The 22,153-nt window shown below is 49.0% G+C and overlaps 1 protein-coding gene across 1 annotated transcript; it reads left to right on the forward strand.

Moving 5' to 3' along the window:
- The first annotated feature begins 19,841 nt into the window (after positions 1-19,841).
- On the forward strand, positions 19,842-21,587 carry LOC119440342 (solute carrier family 22 member 7). The gene has a single exon (XM_037705262.1). The coding sequence runs from the start codon at positions 19,842-19,844 to the stop codon at positions 21,585-21,587; it is 1,746 nt and encodes a 581-aa protein (XP_037561190.1).
- The last annotated feature ends 566 nt before the right edge of the window (positions 21,588-22,153 follow it).

The raw sequence follows: 22,153 nt of genomic DNA on the forward strand, positions 1-22,153 counted from the left end.
CCACGGTTCCAATCGTGGTCTATCATCACGATGCCGTCGTTAAAGTCATTTCGTCCGAGTAGTGTGCTCTATAGTTGAAAGGACTTCATAATGAACTCCGCAAATTAGACGGTGAAGTCGCTTCCCGCTACTTTTGCCGGCTTTTCTGAGAGGTTGTAGGTGTTTGAAACATCCCTGTGGCAAGATAGTGCCAACCACGGGGGCTCGTCTGGTCCTGGCAGTGGCGACCACTGTAGGCCTGCTGAGCTGTGGGGTCCAGGCACACAGTGACTGAAAGATGATCCTTGGATCATAACAGCATTCGACATCCGTGGCAGCAGTCGTTCATGGCATGGCACACTTGTGGCAGTTGGAGAATGACGAATTTCAGTTGGCAGGGGCAGCTGAAACACCAACTGTGGTTGGCTTGAGCAAAACCAGTCTTCACCCAGTATACATAGTTTGCACGTACGTCACTTCCGCACCGGTCCGCGAGCCTGTCCGCCATCTTTAGGCACCTGCGCGCCTGCGGAAGCGTGCTGGAGCAGGCTGCGCGCGCTGACGCTTTGTTGATCCGAAGTTCTTTCTCGCGTCGTGATCATGCCAATCTTGCGATTTTCGGTTGCTGCACAAGAAGTACCACTGCCGCGAAGCCGAGCTACGCAGAACCGGGCGTAGGTCCGCACCAAAGTAATACATGGCAGTGCGAACGCACAAGATCGAATGCTGTCAGAGAAACGTCCATGCCTGTGGCTTTCCCGGATAAATCGGAAGGACCTGAACAACGTGCGTGCCGTCACTTTGTTTCGGGCGAGTATATAACACGCCGAAACACTGCACATCATGCATGATCGTAAAAGGGCGGCAGCGAAATCCCCTGTACTGGTTGGCGACTGCCTGCTCGCACACGCATGGTCGTTTTTACAGCTCTGAAAAACGCCCGTGTACGTGTGTTGTAGTGCACGTTAAAGAACGCCAGGCGGTCAAAATTATCCCGGAACCCTCCGCCGCGTGTTTCATAATTAGATCGTGATTTTAGCACGGAAAACCCGAATTTTTTTTTTAACGGCCTGCAAACTGCTTCGCACCGTCATTTCTTGGTATGTGTGCTTCGCTTAGCGATATGCTAAGCAATATTTGAATGTCTGCATGCTTTCAATATAATAGGCTACTTCTATTTAACGCAACAATATTCACATGCACGGACAGGCACCGAACTGTAAACCAAAACTCGCAGAAAGAAGCGAACACACGTTTCGAAGCTTGGGGAAAAAGTGCATATAGGTGAACCTTTCTGGCAAGAAAGCTGTCCCTGAATGGAGCAGCACAAAAAATACTGAGATAACTTTCTCTGCCGCACGCCAAGGAACATATGCTTTCATTGACTCACCTCGCCGAGGCCGATGGTAAGACCCGACGACAGGCGCTTCGCTGCAACCTACCTCACCCAACCGCTCGTGAATTGTGTGCCTTCAGCGATTTGTAAGCCTTTATTTCGTTCAGCGTCACGTAGCTCGTGAACGGGACAAGATAATATCCACGTACGTCGTGGCCGGGAGCACCTCGGGGTCTGAACTGGTACCCACGCCAACGTGCAGCTAGTATGGGTCCACGCCGTCGCACATTCCGACCTTTTCTTCGTAGCGAGCCCGCGTCGGCCCTACAAGCTCGTCCATGTAGGAAGGGAAAATTCAGGGCTCCTGACTTTTGCCATCGCAAAGCTTTCACAACAACAAACCTGCGGCGCTGACACGTAGAAGCGAACGCCGAACACAAGCGCAGCGGGCCAGCGGCTAGTAGCGAGGTGCCTAGCGATGGCGGACGGTCGGGGCAGGCGGCGGATATGACGTCACGTGCAAACTATGTATAAGTGGCACAGCATTATTATCGAGGGCGGCTGCTTCGACCAAACCGGTCATAGGTCCAACAGAAATCTTCAAACAGATGGCACCAGCTGGGGTTACTGATGCTCCTCCAACGACGACTAGAGGAGGTCTAGTCCAGGGCAGGAGGGGCAAAGAGTTGGCCATACTACGTGAAACAAGGGTCACTTTAGATCCACTGTCTGGAAATGCATACACTGGCCAATCCCAGCAATTGTGGCGTCGACAAGGGCACATTGAACCAGTGATCCATCAAGGGTCTCGGAAGGGCTGCTGTGGAGAGCTGGCGAAAGATGTGTTGTAGACGTTGGAGCAGTAGATCTAGACGGGCACTTGGATGCGAGATGTCCCTTTTGGCGGCACTGAAAACACAGCTTCGGCCAAGTTCTGGCCAGGACGGTAGGCAGGAGCACCATGCTTAGCCGAGATAGTGAGGTATCGAGCCTCTCGTTGGTCTGGTGGTAGGGCTGAAATACGCTGTGGCCGGCCGGTTTTGTCTGACACAGCCTGGGGTGGGGGTTCGAGTACTCTGTGCTACCTGGGGGTACCTGTGGGCTTGGCGTTATTAATTTACCGCTTGGATACTTTGTGCGTGGGGCTCGAAGGAACGAATGGCTTAATGTTTGATCAAGCTAAGTTACAATGTCCATATACGCTGCGACTGTCTCTGGGCGCTGCGCTGCCAAGTTCGCGTCGGCGATGTCCTGAAGGGCGTACTCTATCGCTGGTGATCAGTGAGGGTAACTGGGCATCCAGAGATTAGCTTAAACTTCGCCAGAGAGTAGCTAAAAAGGTTTTCTCCGTGCGCCTGCACGCGACAAGTGACTGCTTGTTGCCACTGTAGCAAGGTTTGCTTGGCACTGAATTGATCTAGGAACGCTTGTCTGAAGGTTTCCACGTTGGGCATTGACGACCAATGACGGCTTTCCAATCAGCGGCTGCTCCACGAAGTTTTCCCAGGGCGACGGCGAGTAGGGTTGAAGGTTCCCACGAAGCCAACTTTCGAGTTCGTTCCAACTCTTCAACCCAGTGGGACGCTGAAATGCTGTCGTCTCCACTGTATGTAGGAAGCGATGCGGAGAGGTCTGGAAGAGTAGTGACTTGAACTGGGGCTGCAGTGCGTTTGCGACACGTGAAGGAGCTGCTGAAGTAAACCCGTCAGCAACTCGGTAGTTTAGGCTGCATCGACGCTTGGCGGGAGCGGCGTAATGTTACAACGCTGGGTGGACGCGGCGGAGTCTGGGGAAGGCAAGGAGGCGTCGTTGAGCGGTTTGGGGCGATGTCGGCGATAAGGCGACTTATTATTTCTTCCTTCGACCCGGTAGCGTCGAGGTTTCGGCGAGCCAACTCTTCACGGAGGTAATCCGCTGTAAAGCCTGCGAGATCCCCCGGCGTCGCCTCACTCCAATTCACGAGCGGCATGGCGGTTGACAAAGCAGCACAAGAGTCACGAGAAACGATAAAGCGAGTAGGGCGAACCGTTTGGGCACTGCAGGCAAGCTACTTCATCGGGCGGGCAGGCGTCAGCGTCAACACGACGGTCGGCGAAACACAAAGGTCGAAGGCGCGAAATGGCTAGGACGAAGCGGGCGAGAGGCTGCGTCGGGCGGCAGGAGCTGCACAAAGAAAGGAGCGTTGGCTGGCGAGTCACTTCACGAGGCGGGCGAGAGGCGATGTTTCAGGCTTGGTTCGGGGTCGACTGCGCCAGTTGTGAGGGGCGGCGAGGGCCGGCTGCTGGCCGAAACGTAATTAAGGCTCGAGAACCATTAATAACTAACTTTATTACGAGGCATGGTGCCTCCAAGAACGCGACTAGACGCGACGAAAACCAACGAGCGCACCTCACCTCTCGCGCACACTTCTCACGCCTAGGCTTGGCTCGGGGCTGGCTGTGTGCGGAGGCTGGTACGTGGCACTACTAGTCAGACTGCTTACAATACAAGTAGCGCTTGCGCAAAGCTCCTTACGCGAAGCATGCGCTACCGTCCCGGGAAAACGAAGCCGGCAAACGGCTGTGCAAGTGCTAGAAATTGTGCAAAAGAAAAAGAAAAAAGGAGTTGAGCTAGCAATGTACACTATCCACCCATTTCTTGGCCAAGCTCCCACCCTGGGTGGGAGCCACATGCGTGATAGGTGACAACAACCACTGACCCATGGTTTCTAGCATAGATCCGCCTGCACCACCTTTCACTATGTCACCCGGCAAAGTTGACCGCACCTTAAAGAAGCATTGAAACACTTTTCTAGCTAATAATCGAATGGCCTCACTGTCAAAGTACGCCGTCCCACGAATCTAATGCCGCAAAAATGTTTCGAATCCTTTATCTATAAATGGAGTTATCGCACAGCCACCGGGCTTTCGCTCTCGTTTCGTCTCTGCTAGCGCGCTGGAAGCTACTCGGCGGAGAAAAAATAAGAGGGTCTAGCCCGGCCGCGTATTTCCAATTGCTAGTAGATACAGCGCTCGACCGCTGGCGCCACGCTGCACCGCTCGCGCGTACCATGTTTCTAGCCGCCGCCGTTCGAACGGAGGAGGCATTGACGGCGAAAACGCTGGGCTGGTGGTGACTAGCCTGCTGTTGGGATCGGTGGTATTATAAAACGCATCACTGTTTTGATGATCCAAATATAATCTCACTATCAGGGAGGGAGCAGCTATAGTCTATATGACTGGAGCAGTATTTTTATTTAGGGTGTTGCGGAGCGCAGCGTAGCAACCACCAACGACCGCCGCTTCGCGTCGGCGCCGGCACCACGGCTGCCGCCGTGGCGCAGCCGTGGTGGCACTTCCACCACCAACACCACCGCAGCCGTGGCACTTCCACTCTGCCAACAACCGCGCTCGTCGCTCGCTCGCACCGTCTCTTATCTCCACACGGCTCTGACCTTTATGAGCCGTGCATTCGCCGCTCAGTTTCCGTTGAAGCGATAGACTGCACGTACCTTCGCCCGCTGCTTGCTGCCAGCGTTTTGACAGTCGTTGTCTGCAGTTATTCAGTGTGATCTATTCATGTTTGTTGTGCGCGCTCACACCACGCTTGTTCATTCAGTTAGTAATAGTCGGGCCACATTTTCCAACGCACGCTACACATGCAATGCTGCCCGGATCGGCAGTGCAGCGCTACAGGTGTGTCCTTCGCACGCGCTGCCCACGGGAAGCGCTTTCATCAACACCACCGTTTCACACGCACCTTCTCGTGGTCATCGAGTCTCTCTCATGTCGGTCTACTTACGCCGCAGCACACCTGCTTACTTAATCAGCTCATGTTTACTACAATTCATATTGCTACCAAAGCCGCTCACCTTACTTCGTATGACATTGCTGGTGCATCGCATTCATTGCTTCGCCCTTAAGGCGAAACTGTGACATTTTTATGTGCGAGGCACGGGGCGAGGCAACGGAGAAGGAGGGTAGGGGGTGCGTTTGGTGCGTCGGCTGCTGCTCACAGCGTGGCCGTGCTGGTGTCGTATCTTGAAGGCGATCTGCGATGTGGGCGAAGTGCGCGCCCGTGCGGGCCTCACTTGAAAGTGATCTGCGATGGCGGCAAAGTGCATGCGCTACTCCGGTAGCTTCATATTCGCTGTGCTTTCAACGTTTAGTTCGCGTTGCAGCGAGACGAGAGACAGCGCGAAGGTCACTTTGCCAGCTGCTGAGGCGCGCTTTCTCACTCCGGCATTTTCACAGCGAGTTTCGCGGTCATCGAGCGAGATGTGTTCATGTTTACCTGTGAGAGCGTGACGCCGTGCTTGCTATTTAGTTAGTAAGCGAATGTTTAGAACTTTATACGGCCAATTAAACTACTATTGATGCTTCGCCTTTCGGGCGAAACTGCGACTTCTTTGAGATTGCAGACATATATATTTTCATTTATTTAACTCCAGAGTGGCAATCGTGTATAATAATGCGAATGTTCTCGCGATCCTAATCAACAAGTTGCGTTTGTCGGCCAACTGCTTTCGATGACAGCATTGCGGATGCAGGAAAGCGACTGCTCACTGTTTTTTACAGAGATGTATATCCTTTGCTGCATGTAGTGCAATAATATTTGGCTCATATATTATCATGAGGCTTTTTAGCGGCAGCAACGTTTTTATCGCGTAGATATAATAGGACACTTCAGGCGAATTTACGCTGTCGGCGTCGCCGTGAGGTTTCGTAATAATTCCAATTGCGATAGGGTCGTGACGTGCTCTATGATGCAGGTGCGCGAGAGAAAGCACGCGAGGATAAGCGCAGAAGGCTGGTGGAATGATGCGGGCGGCTTTTCGCGTGCGCAAGGGGGAATCCGGGAAATGTGCGCGCGCTAGGAGGGAGGGGGCGGGCGGCAGAGTAGCGCGCGTCACCGGCCGAGGCTGCGCATGGCACTGCTGAGCGCGGCCGCACGCGTCCTGTATTGGAGATAATCTGCGGTGGCTGCCGCTCTTCACACCAGTGTTCTGACAGCGAGTATACACGGTCATTGAGTGAGATGGGTTCAGGTGTTTGCCCTGCACGCGCGTGACAACGTGTGACAATTCTTTCGTAAGCGTATGTACAGCAGTTTATGCGCGGCTTATAAAACGACTAACCTAATCACAGGTTCGCCTGTCGGGCGAAACTGTGATGTTTCTACTGGGTTCAGGAAGTGTTTAGGGCCACCTTAATGCACGGTTAAAGCACCAAAAAGTGGCGTGGAATCGTATTCCACCAAAGTCGCAGGGCCGGGTGGGGGTGTGAACTACAGCAACAACATCAACAACAAAATGACCACGCCCTAACTGCTTCGATGCAGGGGACGTCTAGCGTGTACGCATCGTGGCATTACGTCAGCTCACTGCACAGACGTCAGTGGCGCCCTCATAGCAATGTCATAGTGGTGTGGTTTTTCTTATGTACCCTAAAGGCCACATTCGCACACTCAGCGTGAGAAATTTTCGTTCTTCTATGCATCGCAGGAAGTTTAAAAGGTAAATTTGTTGCACGCAGTTGACATAAGCGTTGAAAACTTTCACTCTTCCTTCAAACGCCTGTCTGCCATGCATGCCCCAGATAACATATTCGAACCTTGGTAGACACTTAACGTCTGCAGTCCACTGCAGTGCTAAGCGGAAATAATGGGGTTAGTGGCCATGCCAATTCAACTACGTGTTCTTGATCCACCGATTCGAGCGTAGTGTCTTGACGGTCCTTCATTCACGTGATGCCAGCGGGTGTCTCACCCCCCTCGAATCCAAGCAACACGCCTTCCAACGATAATCAAGAATCTGCGCGCAAAAGTCGCCGTGCAATGCTAGCTTTTGCACAGCTGCTCTTTTGACCCATAAAGTATGCGGGTGAGCGCAGTCTCTTTTTATAATCAAGCACAAAATCATGGCACAATAGCTGCATCAAATATTTACCTCTTAGGTACCTTTAAATACATACCTGCTAATGCTACTATAAGGGCGCATGACCTCAAACGATGTTGCCGCACTATATGTATTACAAGCGGTAGCCAAACTCGCGGACGGTACCAGGTAAGCGCTGACCAAGTAAAGAGGCTAACTGAAAGTGGTCTTTCTTTCTGCTTGCATGATTGCCCTATTCCAGCCTTGTTTCTGCTGGCGCGGACCGTGGCGTAACTAATGTCATTTATGCACTGAAATATTTAATCTAAAATGAAAGCTTACAATCGCAGAAGCGCGGGCATTGCACTGTGCTGGAAACCGGCTGGCATCACGATCAAGTGCCAAATACAGTTTGGAATTGAAGGTCTGCTTATTTGGCTTCCCAAGAAATAGAAGCGCGAAATTTAAATGGTCGACTTTACCGGAAAAGTGTCTTGCCTCCAAGCATTTAGAAATGATTATATAGGAGTGGCCCGTGCCATGGGGGCTGAAACGAAGGCCTTGCAGACAACCGCACAAAAAACACCGAGCAATAACCATTCGATCCTGTAGAACAAGATGTGCTTAAATCTCGCACTGATTTAATACCGCGTTATCTTCGTGCTAACCGAATCCCCATCCAAAACCCCCCGGTCCTCTTGGAATGAATTTCCAGCCTTCATCGGTAGAAGGCAATGAGGAAGCCTAGCATATTCGCTTGTCTGTGTGGACATACGAACACCCGCCCCGATGGCCAGAAGCATATTCCCCTAAGAGGCCCACAGATCCTGTACGCTCCTTCCGACTCCAATATATATATTATATATATATATATATAATATATATATATATATTCATGTGTCGATATATATCTCTCACTCGGCGATTTCCGACCATAGCCTTCGATTCATATGACGCAATCATTCATCACATTAGCCGCAGATCAGGCCGGCTCATTCGTCAGGTCTGCGGGTCGCATCCTAGCTGGGTACAAAGGTGTACTGGGAATGTCCCCATGCAAGCCCTCACATCACACCATTTTATGAACGTTGTCCCATCATGGACGAGCTGGGATGCAGCACCCAAAGGCCTGCATTAGACTCTGGAGTTGCTCCTGGTGCGCTGAGTCCGCAATATCCAAGTGACACCCATCCAGTGCTGCCAACCTCCAACGCCAACTTTCCCCCAAATAAGGTTTCACAATTCCCTAGACTCCCATAGGTCTTTTGCAAAATGTTGTCGGTCGGTTTGTCAACGTGACTTTTTCAGTGATAATTTGTTTATTGTGTTGTGAAAATATAATGCAAATTGTATAGTTGAATTTTACTTCGAAGCTCGTGTGAAAATAATCAAATAATGAAATCACCGGAGTCAAACTGCAGATCTCGCAGCGAAAGATTTATGCTAACAGCACAGCTTCCTGCGTGAAGTCATGTTTACAGAAGACATCATCACGTATTTACTTTGTTGTTGTACACAGTTGTTTATACTAATATTGTATGCAACCTTATTGCAATTACACGAAATATGGGCGCCGGACCTTATTTACAGTATGTAACTGTGCCAAAACAGCGCACAGCTTCAAGACACCTATGTAAAAATGTGAATAATTTTAATAAGGTGAGAATACTGACATAACACCACCGTACACACACGCGTTCGTGTCATTTGCAGCGAAGCACGAAGATTCGTGCTTCGCTGCACGAATCTGCAGCGTGGTGGGCTGTTTAGCGCCACAATCACGTTATCGTACTTGGCGCTCGGTATATGTGTTCGCTTGCGCCTATAGGTTTGAAACTGCTGCTTTGTTTGGTGTTACAGCATGAGTTTGTTTTGCCGGGGACAGACACATTCTTCACTCAGAGTGCACAGTTATTGGCAGCAGAGCTAGAGTTACGAACGGCAAAATCACAGTCGCAGTACTTAGATAAAGGGCGAAGGGCTTCCAGACCCTGTCGTTTACTTGGCGAGATGCGTTCGCTGTGTTGCTGTACAACCAAATAATAGTTTGCAGGCTGATGCGAAGATAATTCGGGGTGACTGAAATAAGAAAAACACCGTCGCGTCAGCAGTTTTACTGTTTCAGTGTCCTAGGGCTAAAGTTTTCTAGATTTGGACAAACTTTCATATTTCCCTAAATAAATGTGACAATCCCTAGATCCACGGAAACTTCCCGAGAGTTTACAACAATATACCTACACTTCCTCTCCGGGGAGTATCACTCACATGCGCACATGATAAAAAAAAGAATTGGACTACAAACCGTCCATAAGAGAGTTTTATTCTTGTTCGAGGCATCTTACGCCTTATTTCTTTTAAAATTCGGTCGGGAGATCCCATCGGACGATGACTGTCAACAAAAATGCGTTTAGCACTAATTTTGCCCCAAAAAACTCTCCACATGCCAGTTACGAGTACTCTCACGAGGTACCCTTTCAAGAGCCTCATCACATAGCCATTCGACGAGCGCCAGAAACGGCTCGCGAATACTGAGACGGCGCGTGTCTCTCGTACACGCGCAAGCCACAACGCCCGAGTCCAATGAAAAGTGACGGCGTGGCTCCTGGTCATCGGGGCACGTGAAAGTGTGTTCGGTGTGGAGACGTGGTTGACTGTTGACTAGGCTCCAGTTATCTCTGCTTGCCAGCTGCCTGAAAGTGTTTTTACGCGACAGCGTTAAGGGCACCGTGTCGTAGAAAATCTGCTGTTGGCGGCGGCGTCTCCGGCCGAGAAAATCTCTTGAACCACGCATCCCGACCCAGGCAGGCCCTTCGCGTGGCGCAGAGGCGTTACTGAAGTAATTGAACTACGCAAAAGTAAAATGCGTCAGAAAATTCGTAAAGTACGACTTGCACACAACCTACGGACATAATAGCGTCGGACTGTAATTTGGATATGCGAGAAAACATAATTCTCTTGAGCGTAAACTCAAACACAACACCTTTTAACAACTATAGCGTTTTCCAGCTACCGTTTGAGGTCCGTCTTAGTAGGAGCGGCACGGCTCGCTCGGTTCCTTGCTACCGAGTTCCTCGCCTTCATGCAATGCGTTCGCCGCCAGCGTTTCCAGGAAAATATTACGGTTACGTAAACTGCAGTTGCCGGGTAACGTGAGAAGCAGTCAGGAATCTTTGAATGTTATCGCATTCCACCCCTAAAGGGTTAAGCGTCCTCCAAATTTTTAGTCTTGTGTCTCCGGGCACAACTTCGCCCACAGTCAACCAGTTTGTTTAGTGTGCTTCGTTGAAGAGTGCTACAATAGGGCGGCACGACATATTGCTACAGTCAAAACGAATTGCGTATGAGGCGTTTATGGCAGCTGCATTCATCTTTCGCGCTTCCCTAAACACACTCGGCGCCATCTGCTACCGCCGCCGCGAAGCCTGCGCATGGCCTCCGAAATCCGTAGCATGCCGGTGCGTGCGAACGCTAAGAAACGTACCATGCAGCAACCGGACTCCTCTCTCGCACTTCTTTTTGGACACACTGCGCCATCAAGTGGCGTTGCCGAGAAGTCTACGCGTGGCCTCTGAGATGACAAGCGTGGCGCACGGGTGCCTGCAAATGCTGAAAATTGTTCCTTCGGTTGCTGCACACTCAGTGGCACGCAATGAGTGACCCACAATGGCGAGAGGTTCATTGTAGAGTGGCGTATACGCAGTGCATTCATGGCACCGCTCACTAAAGCCTTGGCTTGAAAGGCGCTCATCGAAAAGCTGCATATATGCCAAGTGCAATTGTGGTGCAGCCTGCTAAAGCATCGGGTCGTAGTGCGGAACCCTTGTGTCGAGCGTTGGATTCCGCTCAGCATCGGAGAATTTAGGGGATCTTTTTCATCATTGTATAGCGCCACATTCACAAAGGCACATACCTAGTTGCTCAAGTTGGCTTCAAAGACATTCAAAGACACCTACTGAGACATACCTAGTGACCCGAGTTAACATCAAAGAGGTTCATCAGAAGACAAGCACAGACCGAGTAGCACATACCCGCTGCTCCAAGTCGGTGTCAAAGCGTTTCTGCGAACAGCGGTACCTACCAGTCCCGCATCTGATGTCACCCATGTCGGCGTGAAGAGGTTCGTTGAAGAGCGGCCCATATGTACACATTGCCGCATATTCAGCGACCCAAGTTGATCCGATGGATGGTCTTAAACTATATTCCCTCAGCACAGCAGGCCGATGCGCTACCCATTCGACCAGGATGACCCGGTAGGCAGGAAAACGGTTAGATACAAACATACATAGGTACAGATAGTTGGCCTCTGGGAAGTGCGTGCTGCTAACGCATCTAAATAACTCGGTATTCCAAGCGGGGCTTTGTCGTTGAGAAGTTGTAGAATAAGGACGATAATTTGTGTATTCACTCTGCGTGTGGTGTTCGAAGGAAACGCGTGCGAAGGAAACGAGGAAACGCGGGAAGAGCGCATTTCTTCCTGGCGGTTATGCAACTAGAATGTATATAAGACGCTGGAATTCATTGAGAGAATCACCGTCGCAAGCGCACTTCGAACCTGAAGCTATCGAACATTTTCTACCAGCGTTCTCGCGAATGATTAGAGCAGACGAGGAAAGCGGAAAATTGTACGGCACCAGCTAGAACACAATGCATAGACAATCGGAGTACGTTATGACTCTGAAATGCCGAGTCCATGATAACCATGCATGTTCTGCTTCGATATGTTTCTGCAACGAACCTAAACTCATTACATGTCCTAACAGTCGCAGATGAGCCATCTCTTGAAGACAGCTTTGACCTGTGTTCTTCTTGTCTTTCTTTTATTCGCTCTCGAACGCGCTGTGTAACAAAAGTAATGATGTCATACCGCCCCCGTCATCATGTCCTTGCAATAAATCTCGCAAGAGCAGCAATCACAAAATAGGGTGCCAATTCACTCGTTTGATATGCTGTGAACAGCAAACGGGCACCAATGTGGCAAGGTGAAATGCAAGGACAACAAGGACGATTTAGTCGTTAATGAGTCCAAATCACGCGTTAAGGCCGTTTCACATGGTGCGATTTTGCACTGCGATTATCGCACCGGAAGTGCGATTTCCGTCGCATGCGACGAAAATCGCAGTCGCAGGGCCGTTTCTGCGATTTTCGGCTGCGACCAACCGGTTGGTCGCAGCGTCGCAACGTCGCAGCAATCGCTGCGATTTTTCCGTCGAAATTGCGCCGAGAGGTATTTCGCGGTCTGTTTTGGAAAATGGCGGCGGTCGCTCAACGCAACGTTTATAGATACTTTTTTTGTCTATAAATATTGGATCAACGAGCCTCGAACAGTGCAACTAATTGAGTGGAGCCTTGGATTACGCAATCGGTACGTAACATCAGCACCGACACGCGAATAGTGCAGATAAAAACTCGTAGGTCAGATTCGGTTCTGTGATTTCTACGAGTTTGTTGACACGCTACGTTGCTAATCTGGCGACGCTGTTTTTTAGGTTAGCTTCGGGTGCTGATAGTACGTACTTTTGCGTGATTTTCCGTTATTCACACGCGCTGCGAGTTGGTAAATACTACGAGGTGTCCCTCACGGGAAGGCATGGCCTTCGGATGTCGTCCCAATTTTCTGGTTCTGGAGACAACTCGCGATATACGAAAACGCCACAGTTTTATCGCCGTATGCTTTTACGGACGGAACAATTTAAAGAATATGCAACTACGGACAAATGCTGTGGTCGCGCGTATAGCGTGACCAAATGCTTGGTCACGCTATACGCGCGACCATTTAATTGCAGTTGGTTGGTTAGGGCTTTCATGCGCATTTTCCCCAATGAATTATCTCATTTCAAGGTTCTGTTACTTCCGCTGCGAGACGCAAAGCGAACGTGCAAACTGGATATCGTAATGAATGTTCTACAATAGCATATTTCACGCTTTGACTGGGAATAAGCAGTATTGCCAATTTATTTTCGAAGCAATATTTAAACAGTTTTTTTTCTAATTTTTCTGATGCATTATTTTTCTCCTGAATAAAAAACCAATAAACATTCAGTGTGTTGCAGACTTTGTATCCTTACTGCATCTGTATTAACCCTCACATTAAAAGGTAATTGCACATTTCGCTTACTTCAATGCATCGAATTACTTTTGTTTATGCTGGTTGTAACATATCGCAGTACTCTAAGAAACTACTTAGCCATAAACATCCTTGCCTTTTCTTGCTTCTCTGTCTCTACTTCCTGTAAAACACATGCAATAATGCGAAAAGCAGGCGAACACCTTGTTTTTATAAGCAGTAGATAACTCATTAAACAAAAGCAGATCAAAATTGTGCAGTGAAGTCAGCCGGTTGCATTCCTTCGTATGAATGATAGTATCTTTTCAAGTGTGGGTGGGTCTTGCATGTCCACAGCTCATAAAGTGAGGCGTAGGTATAGCCCATCAAGATGGAGGCAATGGTGCTAATGAGTCTGCACTTACATGTATTACTGCATAAACTCGTATAACCATATCCCATCATTACTCAATCAAGCTTGCTCACTCATATTCACCAAAATTCTACTTATCCGAGCTTGCTCCGACTCATATTCACCAAAATTGTACTTGGCCGAGCTTGATCTGACTAATATTCACAAAGATGCTACTCAGGCAAGCTTGCACCGAGTCATATTCACCAAATATCTACTTAGCCAAGCTTGCTCCGACTTATATTCATCAAAATTCTACTCAGGTGAGCTTGCACTGAGTCATATTCACCAAAAATCTACTTGCCGAGCTTGCTTTGACTCATATTCACTAAAATTATACTTGGATCAGCTTTCCCCGACTACCACATGACAATATTCACTCAAAGTTTACTCAACTGAGCTTGCTATTACTCGTATTCACCAAAATTCGACTCAGTCAGGCTGAAACGAACTCAGACTCACGGTTAGTTCGAAGTCTTAGTGAGCCGACATTTGAGTGAGTTCACCGTGCTATGTATACATTACATTATGTGACCTGTGCGGTGAATAAGCAAACATTGTCTATGAGTATGTGTTGCATCGGGTGAAATAAGGACAACTGTAAACACTGCAGTTAGTTTTCTAGAGTTCAACTGACCGTTGCGTGAAAGCTTCGCCTCATGTCGATTCAAGCAAGTGCATTGGATCTGCATCATATTTTTTGACAATCCTGCTGTCTGTCCTAACCATTACTGGGTGGCCACATTTTGTACATTTCAACACAAAGTTTAATAAATGACTGTAGTGCAATATATTAAAAAAAAAGATTCTTGCATCACTGCACGTATAACAATCAGAACATGACACAAACACATGCACATAAGATGCACACAAACGATAAATACATAAACAGATGAAATCAGCTAGCCACCACCTATTGAAAAAAAAAAAAAGCACAGGACTACGTATAACCATTCCCCTTGCCAGGTACATGGGCTATAGGAGAAACACACGTGCAACCTAGCAGTTACCTCGAGGTAGTAGCTATGGACGCTTTTGCATTCGCAGCTGGCCACTCAACCACTCAAGTGTGTTCAGTGTGCACTTGTACTTAGGCACACTTTTTATTGTCTGTATCTCAAAAATTTAATGTGGCTCCTCAAAATTTTGAGAATGTTTGGATTCTGAGGCTTGCAAAGGTAAATATTTTTATTCCATTTTCGTTCAAGGTGAAGGCTCATACAAAAGATTAGAGATATTGTCAGTGCCCCTCACTTTCTCTCGGAACATAAGTGGTCTGTTATTGAGATACTAGCAGCTTTTCAATAGCAAGAAAGGGAATCAGCTTCCCCTGTTTTCAGCATTGGGTTAATGCAGGCACTTCAGGGAGGCATAAAGTTTTGCTATAACAATAGGTTCGGGAATACCAGATTAGACTGTACCTTGACACTTTCCTTGCACTTTCTTATTTTGGTCAAATAACCCAGTTTGAAATGGCTCCAGTTAGCATGCTCTAACATTGGTCTAATATAGGTTAAGAACATGACTAGCTTAACAGACTGGGATGCTGGCTTTCATTTCCAGGAAAGGAATCATAGCACCTGCTCCAGTTGCATATGTTTTTGGTTATCAGGGGTATTCAGGGATATCAGGGTATCAGGGTTATTATTATCAGGGATATCAGGTGTTATCAGGGATAACGTGCTGAAGCAGCTAGAAGCACACGCATGCCATTAGCGGATAGTTTCGATAGCTTCTTACCTTACACTTGCCACCATGAATACAAAATTTTAGCGTTCGATTTTGTTATTAAACAAACAAACGTACTCCTAACAAGGTGTTTTAATGTTAGCCGTGTGGCTACGCGGCTGCGCTACGTACTGCAGCATATTAACTTAAGCTTCTTGATACAGATTCACAGCACACTAACAGCGCAAGAAACAGGACGAGAAAATAGACGACGCCCATGTCTGCCAGCATGATACGATTCTACGTACACAAGTGACTGCAGCTCCTAAAAAAAATGTGGTGTCGGCTTTTACTCCTTTCGAAATATTCAGAGAGCACTTGTATGAATAATTACAGCACAGGCGCCGAGACGGACGAGTCAGGCTGGCACTAAGATAAACGTTCACAACACAAACTCCATTGCACGTTCAGTAATTACACACAGATCATTTGCGGCTTTGTTCAGGGGCAGACGTGAGCTTTTGGGTTGGTGCTTGCTGCTATGTTTTGTGCAAGAATATTGCTAGGAGCAGGAACCACTAATGCGCAATCACGAGCAATACACACACACATCCGTTTTTCAGAAGCTGACGTTAATCACGGGTAGCGCGAGGGTCTCTGCGTTGACATGACGACTCCGCCGAATCCCGAATACTGCATATGCGATGACAACAGCTATAGGGGCTTGTTGATAGGTCCTCTTGTAATTTGTTTAACCGCAGGTAGAACGACACAGGCATAAAACACACACAGAGACAGCACACAACGCTGAACGACCACCTGCGAACAGCTGTTTACGTCCGCCATTTCTCCTCGTATTGAACTTCACAAACCGCTGTTGCGCACTCCAAAACAAACAAAACTTTGAAGCGTTTTTAAATTACAAAACGCACGTATTATTTGATCCTAATAAAGAGAGGTCAATTATATTATAACGCGCACGTCTTTTTCATTACATTAAACGAATTTATGCGGCGTGTGCGACAAAATCTGGCAGCAAGCAACCCTGGGCGTCGCATAATCGCATTGTTGACATCGCACCATGTGAAATGGCCGTTGCGAATTTCGCATCTGCGAAAATCGCAGCTGCGATAATCGCAGTGCAAAATCGCACCATGTGAAACAGCCTTTACTTGTGAATGAAGCAAACACGACAGGCCCGGCCTACACCGCAGTGCCAACCATGACCACTGACACGCGAAACTATATTATTGTTGGGGTAGAGGCAATATACGTATATACGAGCTTTTATAAGTAACTTCTTGATATGCGGCATGACCCACACCAGAGGCACTGGTACGGATGACTATCATTCGCGCGTCTGTAACGTGATTTACCTGCGCGATTCGTGCAAGTCCTCTTTGCGTGTCTGCAAGAACGCTCTTTTATGAATTGCATTGTGAAACCTTGTCTGTGACGACTTGTCTACATTGTAGTTACACTTCCTGTCATCCATTATTTTCGTCGCCTGGTGCGATGTACCTAGCTGAAGCCATTGAACACTGTTTGATGCAGTCGAGAGTTCTAATGTTATATTGGGATGCACCTTAATGAGCTCACCAAAAAAAGTCACAGGCCTGCGCGGCGCACGCAGCACAGTCAGAGCGTAAGCTGGCGGAGCGGCTCAATTTCGGCACCACGCCCACCAGCCATTGGAGGGTCTTCGCGACAGTTTATTCGCCTCATTTTGACGGGAACTGCCAGCCCGGCGTCGACGGCGAGCTGCGGCTTGTAATGCTCTCTGCACAGCAGTCTGCTGAGCCCGATGATGCCTGGCCGCGCAAGTCTGTGACGTTTGCAGGCACCTTAACTAGATGGCGCCACCATACTGGCGGAGCCTGGAGATCGCGTTTTTTGATTGCGCGCCTCGTCTGAATGACATCTTGTCGTCAGCGCATGCGCACGCTGCGTTTGCAGGCGCCTTAACTAGATAGCGCCACCACACTGGCGGAGGCTCGGATCGTCTCCGCCTGCGTTTAAAGCGCATTTTCCGGTGCCGGATAGCAAGCGCTTGCGTGGCTCAGTAGTAGAATATCTGGCTCCCACGCAGCGGGCGCGGGTTCGATCCCGGCGAGAACCGGGTACTTTTTTCGCATTTCCAGCGATAGCGGTTACGATCACCGGACGCCGTCGGCGGCGGTGGCCACCATAGCGAACCGAAACGGCTATTGGAATGAGCCAATAACAGCTTACGTTCCAAAACACATTGATCTAAATATTCACTCTGTGCGTTATTTGGTGTCAAGTAGTATGACGATGTGCCGTTCGACATGTCTAGTTACAAAAATGCATCGCCTGCGGAAGATGCTCACGTTGGAGCGAAACGCTGAATCTACCATTTCTTCAGCCACCCATTTAGGTCAAATGATCGTCCAGCTGATGTGATAAAATTACCATTTTAGTCCACAATGTTATTTACCCACCGTGTGGGCGCAGTGGCTATAGAATTCTCCTACTGTGCACGTGGACGTCGGCTCGATTCAACGGCGGTCGCATATCCCTGAGGGCGAAATGTGAAATCGATCGTGTACTTAAATTTAGGTGCAAGTTAAAAAATCCCGGGTGGTCGCAATTATCCCGTAGTGCGCTGCTACCAAGTGTTAGCCCGGGACGTTAAAACCTGTTAATCAGTCAACCAGAGTGATATTTTATTAAAGCGAAGCTTTCTATGTCTCACTGATTCGTTCGTGAGCGCCGAAATCGCACTGCAGGAAAGCCAGCTTACACAATGGAACTATATCTGTGCATCTGCGCACACAATGGAACAATGACCGCGCACCTGCGCACAAAATAGAACTGCGCACAACATACGTATCGTAGAACGCTACAGTTTACATTCGCAGTTGTACCAATAAGAACAATGGGAACTGCAACGCCACGCTACCCAGACGAACTGTACATATCTACATTGCATTAGACGCGTCTCGCAATGCATTCCCGGCTGTCACATTGGGTAGGCCGCGGGTGCAGCGCATGGCAGAAGAGGCTGCCGCACGCGAACGTAAGCGCAAGCGCTATCGTGCCCATAAGGCCTATCCCGTGTATCGGCAACGGCAGAGCCTTTGACCGTCTACCACAGCGATCACAAGGCAAGACTGTGCAAGTGTAGAGTCGTCCGCGAAAGTGTGTGTGCGTGTAATCAACGGCTATATATACGTGATCTAAAATAAAGGCTATGCAACACAGTGAATTGTGTCTTCATTCATCTTCAACGTTCAAAAAGTATAATTCTAAACAGGCAATCAAATCACATATGCATCGCGTTGGGCCGCTCAGCATTTCTTGGGTTTGTTGCGTGGTCATTGGCTTTGGGCTTTGATTCACTTTGCATGGGAAAAAACTTCGCGTTAAACCATCCTTCTTTAAGAAAGAGGCTTCGATTTTATTACTAAGCTGTATACACTTAACTATTTTAATGCTTCCCTTGTAATTTTAACCTTGTCCATAGCCTGGGAAAGGTGTCAAAAGGATGAAAACGAACTTTTGGGGCTCTCTGTACGTCACTCTGTTGCCGTGCAAGTTGCAGATACCTATTACAATAATTATTCACTTTTTACCGATCGGCAAGAGTCATTTTCGTCCTACAAAAAGTTATGTAAAGGAAAGAAAACGCGAATGGCCTAATGAATAGAGTGTGGGGCTGTTATTCAGACAATTTCTTTTGTCGTTGTTCAAAAGGCCCGAAGCGAGTGGAAGGAGGAACCTTCCGTTTCTGCCTCAGTGTGCGTGGTATGACGCTTCGCATTAAAAGCTTTTGGACATTGGTTGGTACATACTGTCTTTTGACCGACAACACAATGCCAACAGGGATAACAGTGTTTCCGGTGGCTTCAATACAGCATAACAGTAAATTCACTCTTAGATTTTTATGGAGTTATTGCTCTCAATTCGAAGTATTTTGTGTGTGCGGTGGAGTTATTAGCTCTACAGCATCGTTATTCTTTGCTCCATCAACATAGGGCTGTTATAGGAGAGTACAGTCGTAGACTGTACTCTTTTAGACACATTATGCAAGCCCACAAGGGTGTGAATTTTGTTTCCACTGATGCACCAGGTAAGCTCTGAAGTGTGTGAATTTCTGCTTTTGAGACAAAACAATTTACACTCTTCAAGGCTTATCTCGTGCCTCCACAGTAACACTACGAGCGTATCTCATGAGTGCATTCCCTTTCTTCAACGCTGTGTGCCTAGCACATTTTGATCAAACATTGTCGTGACAGCGTTCTTAAGAGAAAAGTAGCGCTTTCATAGCATTAAATAAAGTAAATGTACGCTTGGTGAAGAATATTATTGAGGGGAGCATGGCAAACGCCACGGGTTGTTTATTTTTCATATTGTAAATTCAATTCTTCTGGAGTAAGAGCGGCAACTTAACTCATCCTAACCTTTTGATTTTTCGAGTCCAAGAATGTCGTTCATTTTGGTTGATCCATGGCACGTACCACAGGCGCTCGCTCGCGCATATCTGCTTGCGCGCACGCGGTAGCAAAAGAAGAAGCAAGCTTCAAGGATGGCCGCACGCCACGGCCAAAGGTCCAGGACTCCACTTTCTGTGCCCGCCGAATTGGCCCCTACGAAGCCCACGTCAGCGCAGAAGCAGTTGGGGAGGCAGCTTCCCTATGGGCATGGCACCTTCCAGCTGGTCCACGTTATCGGCGCGGTCATCGCAGTCTACAACTGCGCGCTGCACTACGAGAGCTTCAGGTTAACGGCTGGCGTAATGGATCACTGGTGCGGGCGTCCCGATTCCATGAAGAACCTCAGCGTGAACGAGTGGAAACAGCTGGCCATACCCGTGGACGAGCAAGGCGAGCACAGCCACTGTACGATGCGCGACCCGCCGGATGGTGGCGATGCGGCTCGCGTCGTGCCTTGCGCATCGTGGGAGTTCGACCTCGACCAGTACGGGAACAACATCGTCAGCCACTGGAACCTAGTGTGCGACAGGCGCTGGCTCATCGACGTCGCGAGGCTCGTGTACGCGGCCGCCAGCATGGCATCGCTGCCCGTAGTCGGAGCGCTCGCGGACAGCATGGGTCGCAAGACGGTACTCCTCTTAACCGTACCCGTGGTCCTCATATCGGGCGCCGCCAGTGCCGTGCCGGATGACTTCCAGTTCTTCGTGGCTGTGCGCGCCGTCGTGTCAGCCTCCACGAGTGCCCTCGTGGTACCTATGTACGCGCTGATTTATGAATTGGCACCGATAGAAAAATACCCTCTTTACATCATCATGATCGCGCTATCTGCGTTCATGCTATCACCGGTCACGCTGTTTACCGCTCAACTCGTGAAGTCAGGATGGGCAACACTACAGCTGATACTGATGGTTCCAACGTGCCTTCTCCTGCTACTTTATTACACCATCGATGAGTCACCCAGCTGGCTTTTGGAGACAGGCAACGTCAAGGAAGCCGAGCGCATCGCTTTGCGTGCGGCTAGTATGAACAAGGTCTCCCCAGAGAACTGCCGAAATCTCATGGCAGATCAGGTAGCGGAGATTAAGGCCCGTACTCAGGATGATGGATACCGCAGCGGTATCTGCAGCCAACAATTCAGGGTTTGCACTATTACCATCTGTTATATGTGGACTGCGATAAGCTACGCCTTCAACTCCTTCGTCATAAACGACGGTGTTCCCGTCGGGGAAATCACGACCGCCTTGAGCTTCATCGTGTCCTTCATCTTGTGCGTCGTGTCAGCGCCATTCGTTACTTCTTTTGGCTTCCGGAACACCGTGACCACCTCCGGACTCGTCTTTGCCGTAGCACTGACCGCCCTTGCCACTGACCTACGGGAGCAGACGGCGATGCGTGGTTCGCTCGTAATTATGATACGCGCGACTGGAACCGTATGCTTGACGTTCTTTCTCATCATGTCCGTCATCCCTTACCCAGTCATGACCCGCTGTCTAAGCGTCTCTGTGAGTCTCGCCTTCAGCCGACTGGGCGATACCTTGGCCCAGATGAGTCCAGTGCTCTTCGGCGGCCGCCGTACAACGTTGCAGCTTGCCATTGCTGCCGCCTTCATGTCACTTTTCGTGGTGGGCGCAGAACTTGTGCCCTGTCACATCGACACTGGGCTGCAATACCACTTAGCGCCCAGCAAGAGCTCTGGCCACGTGACCAGCGAGGAGTGGAAGCACGCCATGCAAGGGACACTGGTGCGTCTACCAAGGGCGCCCACGAAGTGCAGGAGCACCCCCATCACGAAGGACAGAGCAACATCGAGCCCAACAAGTCCCAACAAAACATACTAGAACACACGTGACGCATGTCACTTGTACACCACGGCATTGTTTCTGTGACGTCTCGGAGTTAAGTATTTTGCCATAGTTTGTCGCACGTTTGCGTTACTAGGCGTTCAAATGGAGTATATTTCTTGTATATTAGCTTGGTAGAACTTTGTATTACTGCGTTGCTGTAACCGTTTCAACTTGTGGAGACGGCCGGGCCGCTTGGACTGTCTGTATATTCGCTGGCTTAGAGAAAGTACATCTGCTCCTAAGCGTTGAAGAATGTCCCAGAGTAGCAGCCGCACCGTTACAGTTTCCTGCGCGTACCTCGGACGGCCTCACTTTCGCCACGACCTGATTGCAGTGATACTGCCACAAGCTGTTTTCACGTATGCTTTATTTTATTATTCTTTAACCTAAGTGTCCACGTTAATGAGGCGACGGGATTCTCGTGCCATGCTGTCACTCTGTCGCCATTCCGAGAAAAGAGAGAGTGGGCAAACTAAACAAGATTCTTCGAATGAATGAGACTTCGTGATAATTTTGTACAATGGCGTACGATGCTGCCGATTGGAAGAGTATGCACAAGG

Source organism: Dermacentor silvarum, chromosome 2, assembly GCF_013339745.2.
Source record: "Dermacentor silvarum isolate Dsil-2018 chromosome 2, BIME_Dsil_1.4, whole genome shotgun sequence".
In the NCBI taxonomy this organism is placed as follows: domain Eukaryota; kingdom Metazoa; phylum Arthropoda; class Arachnida; order Ixodida; family Ixodidae; genus Dermacentor; species Dermacentor silvarum.